This window comes from Diuraphis noxia, unplaced genomic scaffold (assembly GCF_037042655.1).
Source record: "Diuraphis noxia isolate RWA-SAM2 unplaced genomic scaffold, SU_Dnox_SAM2 contig0003, whole genome shotgun sequence".
Taxonomy (NCBI): domain Eukaryota; kingdom Metazoa; phylum Arthropoda; class Insecta; order Hemiptera; family Aphididae; genus Diuraphis; species Diuraphis noxia.
This window is the reverse complement of record NW_028301713.1, coordinates 50,244,553-50,258,310: the sequence shown is the minus strand read 5'-3', so window position 1 is coordinate 50,258,310 and position 13,758 is coordinate 50,244,553. Positions and strand designations below refer to the sequence as shown.

Here is a 13,758-nt window from a genome sequence, read left to right as displayed (position 1 = left end):
TTAGTGTATCATCTGCCTCATCTGTTTTTTTTATGTTTCATCTACTAAAGTTGAGACCTTATTAAACACTTAAGGTAAGCATTATTTATTTTGTATTGTTATTGCGCTATGATTCGGCTAAAATCGTTATTTAATATTACTCTAATCATCATGAATCAATTGACAAATTTTTTAGTTTGATTTTTTTATCAATTTTTTGTCGATTGACAAACCGTGTTGGTTAGCATGATATAATATATTTCGAATCACTTATCTCTGAATACTGACTCAATAATATTATAATAGATAACTGGTAGGTACTTAGTAAGAATAAAATGTTGTGAACACTTAAGTCGGTACCTACCTACCTAATTATTATAATTTGCTAAACAATATAGTACACTGTCTATACTCTATAATCTATACCAAGGGTAATCTGAACAAGTCCAGAGAGCAAATGAAATATAGAAGGCGGTTCACAGAATTTAAAAATGTAGCTATCGCTATGCTCCTATCTGTTATTATTTGTCAAATCACAGTACCTTAAATTATTTCAAAAGAATATTTTAATATCAATTTTCAACGTAGCAATTTGGAATGTCCAGTCCTGTTAGTATTAAATGAACATAATACCATTAAACCAAATAATGTTATTGCCTTATTGGGTTTAAAGGTTTGTTTTATTAAATCATTGCATAAAATAAACATCTTAAAAATATTATTAAATCAACATTGATCGCAAACCTCGAAACTGAATGAATATTAATTTTTGATCAATTTATCATTATTTTGTTAAATGCCAACAAATTTAACAAAAGGACGCTATAGCAACAAAAAGATGAAAGCTAAAGAATAGCTCACACATGATTTTATTTCAGTTCACAAAAAAATAATATTTTTTATCAAGAGCAACGCCGAGCGGGACAGCTAGTATATGTATACATAAACAGTGTGACATGTCAATGCACTGCAGTCTGTACCTATACATAGATATTGATATTCAGACATTCAGTATTCAACTTTCGTCGTACTGCCACCGCCTTGATAATACCAAAACACGTTGAGCAGCAGAAAAACATCGTTTGAGCGCCTTGATGCATTGTCCGATATTTGTGTTTACTCGTATGCCGCATCACAGTATATATTTTGATATTGATTAATTTTTATTAGCATTACTGTTGTGCTGTCCGGAAGATGTCCGTCTTCGACAGCGGCATTACATTTTCTTGTCTTTTTTGCACTGTCACGCAATTACCTATACCCGAATACCTACCATTATTTGAACATCGGATCTGGTGCTATATCCTACACGCTGTGTATCGCTGTCCGATGATTAATTTGTGTCGGATTTGAGATACGTCCTGTCGCGGTCACCGCGGGACGGGACGGTCAGTACATTTTGATTTTGACGTACTTTTGCTGTGCGTCTGCGCGTTCCGCCGTACATCTCGCGGCTTATCCAAAATCCCAGAAATTAAACTCGATACCAGTACGTTCTTCCGCTTATCATCACAGGCTGTTAATCGTGCGTTACTATTCAGCCGCCAACCGCATACCAGTAATCGACACGTTACTTTTGTACGTGTACTGAGTATAGTACTCTAGAACGTCTACATTCTCGTACTCATTATATCGAGATCCAGTGCCGTTGTGACGTTACGTCTTTATGAGCGTTACCAATACGCTTCACGCCATTGTAGGTTGAATATTGTTACGTATCGATTTGTTGTTGTGCGCTCCTCTTGAAGGAAATAAAAATAACACTGATTACTACAGGGATCAGATGTTTATGCAATAGCATATTAATTGTTTCTATTTATCCAATTGAATGCTAACCTAGGTACAAATTTAATTCATGTTCAACTAAATCGCATAATACTATTTTTATTTTGCATATTTAATGATTTTGTATTTTAATTATAATATTTATTTTTAATATTGCATATTATTTTGACATTTTAAAAACAAAAAATCATATTTCAATTCATTTTATTTAAAAACAATTCAAATTAACAAACTATATAATTAATTCCACAATTCATATATCTATATAAGCTTTATAGATGATAACTTCGATCTACCACGCAATGACGTAAAATATAAATGTATTATTATCGTGTTTGTTTAGAACTACGGTACTTTATTAGATATCTAACGTATATAACAATATAATAATAAAATTTTATATACGGCAATGACTGGACAACGTATTAGTACGATTTAAATTGTTGTGTCGGTCGAAAAGTGTATTATATGTAAATTAAAAAAAATGTATTTTAAATTGAATTAAAACAAAATATTAATAATAATAAAATATATATGTTTAATGAATTATAATAATTTTTTGTGCATATTTTTGTGTTTTTATTAGCTTAAAATGTATATTAAATTATAATGTTTAACGCATATTTTGTAATTTTTTAGAATTTTAGAATAATGTTTAATTTATACACACACATAACGATAAATTAAATAACTATAATACGTACAAGTTAATGACGTAATTTTCTTTCTTTTACTTCTATATAATATAATTTATTGTATTGATTTCTATTTGTACAAAATATGTATGGTTTTGTATTACCTATCTATAATATATTTTTAGTAGGTATATTGAATGTATTATTCACTACTTGGTACGTGTTTCTCTTATTATATTATATAATTGACAAATAAAAATAATCATGTATAAAGGGGTGGGAACCGTCCGTACTGCAATAGGAATTAGAAATGCCGATTATTGTTAGCAATTTTGCTTAGAACATTACAAGTACAAGACTTGATGTACTTTTTTACTTTATTATTCTGATGCAAGTTAACCACATTAGTTTAATATTTAAGTAATATAATATATATTATAATATGTCAATAATTATAATTTGAGTGTAACTATTTCTATACACACAATTTTTTTACTAAACGGTGTATTAAAATATGTACTTAATACTTATATCTTATTTTATCGTAGATATGATATTATGATTTAATTAATGAAGACAACGAAATTATGCAATGTCAACAGTTAATGGTCGTTTTTCAATCCATGATTTAATTTTTGGTATTGCCAATACCTTTTCCCGGAGAGCTTGTAAATTAGGACGATCTTTCAACAAGTCAATATTTGATCTGAATTTCAGGTAGTCTAAAATACCCACAAAGAATAAATCGGCCCAAGATAACTGAAAAAAAAAATAAACATTGTGATAAGTATAGTACTGTTAATTCTTGACCACCATTAATTAAAATATATTATTTTATTGTTATTAATTGAATTCATTACTTATATAAAGCATCTACCAACCTATATAAATCCACATAAATAAATAATTGTTTCACCACACCGCTTATAATAATGTTTTATTAATTAGTACATTATTAAAATATAGTATTGATAATAAATTATAATAATATAAAATAACATATATTTCCATTTATAATAAAATCATATTATATATGTACCATGTATGCTTAAATTTCTGATTATGCTTATAATATAAGTCAAACCAATAAAATAAATACTTGCAAAGAAAGCTATTATTTTTTTTTCTAGATAGGTATTAGAATATTATTTTTCAGCATAGATTATAGGTGCTTTGACTTCCAATATATTTAGTAATTAATTATAATAATATGTATAACCATTGTTATAAATACTATTGTATTATATTATATTATATTATAAATAGTATTTATAATCAGTGGTATAACTATATAGGTAAGTTACAATTGCTTAATACTTAAACACATTGTATAAAAAAACACAAAATGTTAAATCATGACTACCAAACAAAACTAAATTAATAAAATATCTAAAATAAAACAAAATTGCAATGTAACGAAAAATATATTCTAAGTACCTACTAAGCTTCTCGGCATACATGCTACCAAGTAATTGGAAACCTGATAAATTAACTCTGATATTACTATTATTATTAAATAATGTTATACTTGAATTAAATAATTTTCAGATAATTATTGTATAAGCTTGGCAGTATTTTTGGTTGCAGTTGTGCCGGTCTTAAATAAACCTAATAAAATGTATTTCGTTACCTAATAACAATGCGGTATATATCGAAATAACTAATATTAGTTTTAAGTTTTTAAAACTTTTGCATTTATTATATTAGTATTTTGATAACACGATGTTACAAAAATATTTGAATGATGTAGGTACTTTTACAATAATTTAAATTTGGTACAAAAAAATAATTAAATCATTTCGGTTTAATACATTATTTACCTTTCCGTTTACAAAGTATCCATTATTTTCAACAACAATGTTTTCAAATCGTTCCATATAATATGGAATTGTTTCATTGACCAACGTAACATATTTTGCAGCTTTAGATTCTTCATTTGGATCGTAAAAATAAGATATTATACCTTTAAAAATAATATTAAACAATTTAAATAGTTCAATCAGTGTGGGCACATTAACAGAAACTCGTACATACTTAGACGAAAATCTTGGAAATTTTCAACGGCGATATCTATCAATAAAGATTCCCAATCATCGCTACCAGCTAAATTAGCCTTTTTAGCTAAATATCGACAGATAGCCTTAGATTGATTCAATACTTTACCATCGATTTCCAACAACGGGAGTTTGCCATACGGGATGGCTAAAATAAACATATAATACTCATATATAATATGTATATATAGGTATATATACATTATACCTATGGCGCTATAAATATTAGACGAGGAAAAGCTATCTGAACTATATGATGCATTGTATTTTAGCGAGTAAAAATAAGAGGAACAGTAGGGTACAATTTTAGCGAAATTGTTTTTATTCAACTTGAAAATTGTGTAATTTTTCTAATGCAGCCAATGCAGGTAGTAATTACATTAACAAAAATGAATTTAATTGTTTTTAACTGAGTTAAGTTACTACTTTTCTACATAGGTTTTATTGAAATTCAAACTTTTTGAGTAAAATATTATATTATTAGGTACCTAAGTAATTAATAATTTTACGTTTTGACTTATTTTACTTAATTACCCAAAGTTAAATGGTTCATTATCTTGCCTACTTTTATGAAATATCCTTGACATACATTATTCATTAAGTTGACTTAAAAAGACACCACATGTGTTCTCTCTGTCTTACAAGTCTTACAAGTGTGTAACATACAACATTTTACTCTTTGCAAATCACATCAAGCTCCGTTAGTTTAAAATTTAGAGTGAATTGACCCCTTATAAAAATTAAACTAATCAAAGGTAAGACAATTACCCAAGATATCTCATGATATCTTAATTTTAAAGCGAGTAATGAGTATTTCAAAATTGTAAATAGTTTGTATATCTTAAAATACTCATAACTCGCTTAAAAATTAAAACATCATAAAAATCCAATGTGATGTCCTGGATAATAATGTGACCATTAATTTTTATAAGTGGTCAATTCACTCAAAATGTTAAACTAACAGAACTAAACGTGATCTACTGAGAGTAAAATTTGTTATGTTACGTGCTCGTAAGACGGAAACAACACATGCTGGTGTGGCGTCCTCTTAACGAATAACAACGTAAAAGATATAACCAAATTAATATCAATATAAAGTAATATAATACTCTTCATGTATTACTATTAATAGACTTACTGTGTTTGATTGATGGCCATTGTTCGACTTCAATACGGTTATCTTCGAAATCAATATTCAAATAAGATAGCAGGAATCGGATGGGTTCACCCAGAGCAGTGAAGTTGAAGTATGTTAATTTATAAGTCATCTTTAAAATTTTACTCGGCTATAACATACAACATTTTTTTAATGTAAAATGTCATATTTTTATATATAATCAATTGTAACGCTACATGGTGAATTATCAGATATAAATAGGTGCAACTGCTGAAAAGTGGTGGCCCAACTCTATATATATATATATATATACATACATATAAAATAAATATAAGACGCATACATAAACTAACAATGATATAATTGCAATAAAATTATACGCCTAGTTTATTATATGTTAGTTATTATAATAAATTAGATAACTTACAAAAAAGAAAACAATAAAAGTATTAATTGTTGAATTTACGACAGACGTACACCAACTACGCGTTTACAACATCGAACTCTCAATCGTTGACTAACATAATAACTAGACCGGTCAAGGACAGATATTTATGATTATTCTCATGAAATGGTTTTTATATTCATGGCCAAGTAAGAGTAGGGATGTTCCGTCGGAACCTCGCCGAAGCCGAAGCGTGTCGAGCATTATTGGATTGGATTGTGTAACTAAAGTACTTTTAATCTACATATTGTATACTATAATTTATAAATGATTAAACATAACAATGAAATTCATATTTACCTAAATGCTTAATTATTAAAATGTCTATCCACAGTAATCAAACTATACAATAATTATAAATTAGTACTACAGCAATGTCATTGCTAACCTCATTAGTTTTTTTTTTTTTATTATTTATCTTATTAAATAATAAAAATATCTACTAAGGAGGGGAAAAAAAGGCTTTAAGTGTCGCATATGAACCACACTGACCTATACCAAAGATGAGATCACCAAAACCAATTCTAATTTCATGTCAACCATTCACTATTACTATTGAAGCTCTCTATTCACACTAACTTAAATGTCACAAAACTCAACCATAAACATATTAAAGGTCCTGAAATGAAATGTTTATTTTGTGTGAGTATAACGCAGACTGGTAATAGTGATTGATAAATTTGGAGATGGAATGGTGAGGTAGTAACAATATTAAATGAAATAATAATTATATAAGGTACCTACAAATAATCCGGAGAAGATTCACCAAAAATAAATTTCATTCGAATTTACTAAATCGCCAAAATCCTCTATAAACATCGAATTACATCATCTACCTACCACAAAACTCACAAGCACAACTCATGCTTTTGTGTAATATAATAAAGTAATTCCTAAGCTGAACTATCTAATTCTAAATATAATATTATGTAGTATAAATATAATATAATAAAAAAAAAAGAGGGTAAATCGTGGATGTCGCTCTGCTGTACAGTAGTTTACTGTAATAGATGGGATTAAATTTGAATGCAATGATAGGTATCATTGTATACGAAAAACGATTCTGAACGGAGATGATTTGTCAGTCTGGATACATTATATTCAAATATTGTCATATATTCTATTTTGAAATAAATATTTTATTTTTCAATTAAGACGCATTTTACATAAGGCACGGTTAATCAATTAGTATAGTTATCATATAGTTATCATAATTCATAATACCTTATATTATCATAGATATACGAATACCTGGTTTGAGGATAAATCGTTATCATTACGCGATTTCATAAAAATTTAAAACTCAAACGCTCAAAACATTTTTCCTATAATGACGCTTCAAATTTTCTCTATAGCTATTTGAAGCAAGACTTATGGAAAACTCGGAGTTAAATTTTATAACCTTAGATATAAATACAAACAATATTATGAATTTTGAACTACAAAATAATTTGCAAATATTCATGGTTATGACGAATTTTTGTCAATATTTGAAATTCAAATGTTAATAAAAATTTAATTTGAATTTCCTGTGGACATTTTTTTTGTGATAAAGATTGAAAAACTTGTAAGGACCCTTGTATTAAATTTTCAAATCTTAGGTATAAAAGGAAAATTTTTTATGAATTTCTAGAATAAAATAATTTACGAATTTTCGTGATTTTTACGTATGTTGTCAAAATTAAAATTTGAATGCATGTAACAAAAAAATGTAGCTATATATTTCTTTTATTTTTCAACTGCTATTGCAAAACTATATTATGAGCCTTGTATTAAATTCTCAAATCTTAGAATCAAAAAGAAAAACTGTTATGAATTTCGATCTAAGATAATTTGAAAATTGCCTTAATTTTTACGTATTAATTCAATATTTTAACTTCAAATACTAATAAAAAAAAATTGTGCCTATGTATTCTTATAATTTTTTAATCACTATAATAATAACATATGAGGAACTTTTTATTCAATTTTCAAGTATTTTGATGGGGCCAAAAAATTTTTATCGACACTTAAAAAAAAATTTTCAAAAAAATTGAAAATTTCAGTCGTCTATAAATAACTCAAAAAAAGTCAAAATATTTTGAAAATTAAATCATGTAAGGAAAATGCCAATCCTAAATACTGGTAAGATTTTCAAGTATCTAGGACTTATACTTTTTGAATAATAACAAATATTTAAAATCGTTTCAGGATAAATCGATATCGTTACACTATTTCGTAAAAATTTAAAATTAAGACGCACTTAAAATTTGTCCTATAATGATGTTTCGAGTTGTCTCTATAACTACTTTAAAGGAAAACTTATGGAAAACTTAGTGTTGTATTTTTAATCCTTAGTTATAAACAAAAAAAAAAATTATGATTTTTCAGTTTCAAAATTACTTGCAAATTTTCGCATTTTCGACAGATTTCGTAAAAATTTGAACTATAAACGCTTATAAAAAAAAATGTGCCCATGTATTCTTATAATTTTTTAATCACTATAAGAATAACGTATGAGGAACTTATTATTAAATTTTCAAGTATTTTGATAGGGCCAAAAAGTTTTTATCGACACTTCAAAAAAAAAATTCTCAAAAAAGTCGAAAATTTCAGTGGTCAATAAATAACTCAAAAAAAATCAAACATTTTTGAAAATATAACTGTATATAGATAGCACTAACATTAGCATTTAGTGCAAATTTCAAGTATTTACAATGTTAACATTTGACCTGTATAATTTACCAACGATATTCACTTTTTCAAAGGAAACCACCCCCAATGTTTGAAATTGAGGCATTATTTCAACTAGTTATGGTGTACACAGACACAAAAAAAAAAACACACATCATTGTAAAATCAATACATTATTCACATCGTTCAGAATCTAAAACTAAAACTATTAAATAAATAAACTTATAATAACAAACTAATAAGTACGAAATACAATTAAATAGATAAAAAAAATATTACATGTTCAGGATATTTATGATCAATAGTTTAGCTAAGTTACGCCGATATATAAAAATAAAAATAAAGACGGAAAAATTGAAGTATCAAAAATAGTTTTTTAATTCGCAAATATGTTTCTTGTATAATTGCATAGTAGGAACTTTTTTTTACGATCAAAACCGATCATAACCTATCATATTTTCATCGATTATTACGTTGAGACAAAAAAAAAGTCAATATTTTTTAATATTTTACACATAGATGCTGGTGTACCACTTGTTGATTCAATTTTAACATACATTTTATATTTTGTTGAATTTCAGGTGGAAATAGTTCCGTTCGGACTTCAAAACATATCCAGATTGATTAAGGCGTCACTAAACTACATTTATAGAAAAGAAAAATTGTAATATTGTCAATTTTAAATAGTATAGTGATCGAAAACAGTTTTTTAATTCGCAAATATGTTTCGTGTATAATTGCATAGTTGGAACTTTTTTTTACGATCAAATCCGATCTTTACCTATCATATTTTCATCGATTATTACGGTGAGACAAAAAAAAGTCAATATTTTTTGATATTTTACACATAGATGCTGGTGTACCACTTGTTGATTCAATTTTAACATACATTTTATATTTTGTTGAATTTCAGGTGGAAATAGTTCCGATCGGACTTCAAAACATATCCAGATTGATTAAGGCGTCACTAAACTACATTTCTAGAAAAGAAAAATTGTAATAATGTCAATTTTAAATAGTATAGTGATCAAAAATAGTTTTTTAATTCGCAAATATGTTTCCTGTATAATTGCTTAGTAGGAACGTTTTTTTACGATCAAATCCGATCTTCACCTATCATATTTTCATCGATTATTACGTTGAGACAAAAAAAAGTCAATATTTTTTAATATTTTATACATAAATGTTGGTGTACCACTTGTTGATTCAATTTTAACATACATTTTACATTTTGTTCAATTTTGAGCTAGAAATAGTTCCGATCGGACTTCAAAACAAATCCAGATTGATTAAGGCGTCACTAAACTACATTTCTAGAAAAGAAAAATTGAAATATTGTTAATTTTAAATAGTATAGTGATCGAAAACAGTTTTTTAATTCGCAAATATGTTTCGTGTATAATTGCATCGTTGGAACTTTTTTTTACGATCAAATCCGATCTTTACCAATCATATTTTCATCGATTATTACGGTGAGACAAAAAAAAGTCAATATTTTTTAATATTTTACACATAGATGCTGGTGTACCACTAGTTGATTCAATTTTAACATAAATTTTATATTTTGTTGAATTTCAGGTGGAAATAGTTCCGATCGGACTTCAAAACATATCCAGATTGATTAAGGCGTCACTAAACTACATTTATAGAAAAGAAAAATTGTAATATTGTCAATTTTAAATAGTATAGTGATCGAAAATAGTTTTTTTATTCGCAAATATGTTTCCTGTATAATTGCATAGTAGGAACTTTTTTTTACGATCAAAACTTATCTTTACCTATCATATTTTCATCGATTATTACGATGAGACAAAAAAAAAGTCAATATTTTTTAATGATTTCCACACAGATGTTGGTGTACCACTTTTTGATTCAATTTTAACATACATTTTATATTTTGTTGAATTTCAGGTGGAAATAGTTCCTATCGGACTTCAAAAAACATCCAGATTGATTAAGGCGTCACTAAACTACATTTCTAGAAAAGAAAAATTGAAATATTGTTAATTTTAAATAGTATAGTGATCGAAAACAGTTTTTTAATTCGCAAATATGTTTCGTGTATAATTTGTAACGAGTACAAAACTCACGACGCGCCATCAAGTGGCAAAGTGGAAACAACAGTGTAAATATCGCTCTACGTACCGCTACCACGGCCGACAGAGAGCGTAGACGGTCGATCCGTAACATACAATAAGCCGGTACCTACGACCGTTAGTATATATTCTAGCCCCAACTTCTACCCCGGACCAGATACTGTAGAAGTCGATATAACCAGCGAAGCGCAATAGCAAAAGTGTCATTTTTCATTTACCGACTACTCGGCCTCTTAGATAACTGGCTAGTGTCGGATCGTTTTCTCGGCCACCTGTAATAGGAAGGCTAGAAGGCGATCTGACATTCGGACTATGTCTATAGAGTAAAGTAGTGAGTCTGGAAGAATAGTGCAGTCATAAATAGTTTCGTCGGGTAGTAAATAGTGTCGTTGTGTAGTGATAGTGCCGTCGTTTCTCCTTCGTTTGTGTTGTCTTCGGCCACTTGTAATAGGTAGGCTAAGACCGCACCGCCGCCGCAAGTGTTAGCGAGTTCTCGGCCGCCGATAATTCGGCAGGCTAGAACAGCGCCGCCGCTGCACACGCCGTCGCACATACTTCCGCCGTTTCCCTTTCGTTTGTGTTGTCTTCGGCCACCTGTAATAGGTAGGCTAAGACCGCACCGCCGCCGCGAGTGTTAGCGAGTTCTCGGCCGCCGATAATTCGGCAGGCTAGAACAGCGCCGCCGCTGCACACGCCGTCGTGTATACGGCCACCGTTATTTGTGTTAACTTTGGACGAGATCAGTGCATCATCAATTCCACACAGGTGTGTACCATTGAAGAAAGACTTCGTGGAGATCAACTGATACAATATAACCGTAAGTCATTAATATAATGTTCTTGGTGGGAATGTGAGTAATAATTATAACATAGATGTGTATGTCATAACATTTCGTTTATTCTTGATAAGACACTGTCGTGCAGTACGTAATAACGTTATAGATTGTATTACGCGTCCAACTCATATCTATATTTTACCCGACCGCGTTGTATTCATTGTCACGCGGCCGATTATTGTTTATTTTCATTCTACGCGTACAACTCGTATTTATATTATATTCTACGCGAACACTAAGTATATTCATACTACACGTACAACTCATATTTATATTATATTCTACGCGAACACTAAGTATATTCATACTACGCGTACAACTCATATTTATATTATATTCTACGCGAACACTAAGTATTTTCACCTTACGCGTCTAACTCATATTTGTATTTTACGTGAACGCGTCGTATTTATTGTTACTCGGCCGACTATTATGTATTGTATTACGCGCCCACCGCAGATGTGAATTCTATTGTATTTTTTTTTTTACAGTAATTATATATTTATTAATGATCAAATAATATTAATGTTGTTATTAAATTGTATAATTTAATATTGTTCGAAATAAAAAAATATTACAATTATTAAAGAACAATTTCTGAATTTTTTGTAAGAACCGTAGATAACCATCAGCGTATAAAAATCTACCTATTACAAATTGGCGCCCAACTAGCGAGTCTCGAATCGCACGACCACGAAAATAAGAACTCGCGCTCTTGAGAAGTGTAAATCTACATCCTTAATGTAGTTTATTTATTTATATATACATATAAATACTACATCAATATGGGTCCAAAGAAGAAAAATGTGGAAGAAGAATGGGAAGAAAGAATGATGGAAATGGAGAACCGATGGAAAAAGCAATTTAGAAAAATTGAAAATAAAATACAAGAAAACGAAGAAACACATAAAGAAGAGGTAGAAAATCTAAAGAAGCAGAATAAAAAAATTGAAGATAAATTACGAGAAGAAGAAGAGAAACATAAAGAAGAAATGCGAAGATTGGAAAAGAAGTGGGAAGAAAAATATAATACAAAAATTGAAGAAATGGAAAGAAGGTATATAACCACGTTTAGAAATCTCGGAGATGACCAACAAAGAAATACAGACAGCCAGAGAGGAGAAATATACCGAGGAACAACAGTGGACATTACAAAACCACTATTTTACGGGAATCGCAGAGATACACATCCTATTGATTTTTTAAACCGACTTGATGAGTATTTTGCAGTAAAACAAATTGTTAATATAGATGAAAAATTAATTATTGCCGGTGATTGCCTAAGGGCAAACGCAAGCAACTGGTTTGCAACTGTAAGGTTCCAAATTAGTAATTATAAAGATTTTCAAAATACGTTTAAAGAAGAATATTGGTCACGAGACATACAAATGCAGCTTTGGAGCCAATGTCTTAGCACAAGGCAAGTGCAACCCGAAACAAATTACAGAGAGCACTTTGCATACTGGGCCACCAAACTTAGGCATCTGGAAGTACCAAGACTAACTGAAACAGAAATTGTTAATAATATAGCCAGCCACTATCCAGGTTATCTGAGGGCAATATTGATATCGTTGCCGGAATGCAATATATTAAATGCTATGAAAATATTGGGGACCGAGGAACATCGACGACCCGAAACAAGAGATAACGACGGCTATGGTAATCGACAGAACCAGAACAGGGAAAGCAACAGTAATCAATTTCGACAGAGGGAAGAACCACAACGAAATTGGAATAATCGAGCAGTACCACGAAATAATCAAATACGTGAAAACCAAGCAGACCGTAATGAGACGAGACAACGCAGAGATCCAGGGCAAGATAATGATCAACAATGGAGGGATCGGCGACCGATCAATCAGGTCAATGCAGAGGAGATAAACAATGAGGGGACAGGTGACGATAGTCACACCAACCATGTAATTAACAATGTGAATATGAGTAACGTGTCTACAAGTCCATATTTAAAATGCAAGATTGAAGGCGAACCGGTACGAGCATTAATAGACACGGGAGCCACAATCAGTGTAATCAATAAAGAATTAGCAGACCGATTATTAAAAGTAAACCAGGAGATACCTATACTACCAATAAATAGTGTACAGATAAGCAATGCAGTTGGCAAAAAAATCTGTAAAG

General features: G+C 29.5%; 1 protein-coding gene across 1 annotated transcript; it reads right to left on the bottom strand.

The window, feature by feature from the left end:
• Positions 1 to 1,951: 1,951 nt before the first annotated feature.
• On the bottom strand, positions 1,952 to 6,152 carry LOC107168449 (glutathione S-transferase-like). Its single transcript, XM_015517861.2, has 5 exons — positions 5,998 to 6,152; positions 5,592 to 5,739; positions 4,434 to 4,601; positions 4,220 to 4,362; positions 1,952 to 3,158 (listed from the first exon to the last, which is right to left on the bottom strand). The coding sequence occupies exons 2-5, from the start codon at positions 5,719 to 5,721 to the stop codon at positions 2,985 to 2,987; spliced, it is 615 nt and encodes a 204-aa protein (XP_015373347.1). The 5' UTR covers positions 5,722 to 5,739; positions 5,998 to 6,152; the 3' UTR covers positions 1,952 to 2,984.
• Between the last annotated feature and the right edge of the window lie 7,606 nt (positions 6,153 to 13,758).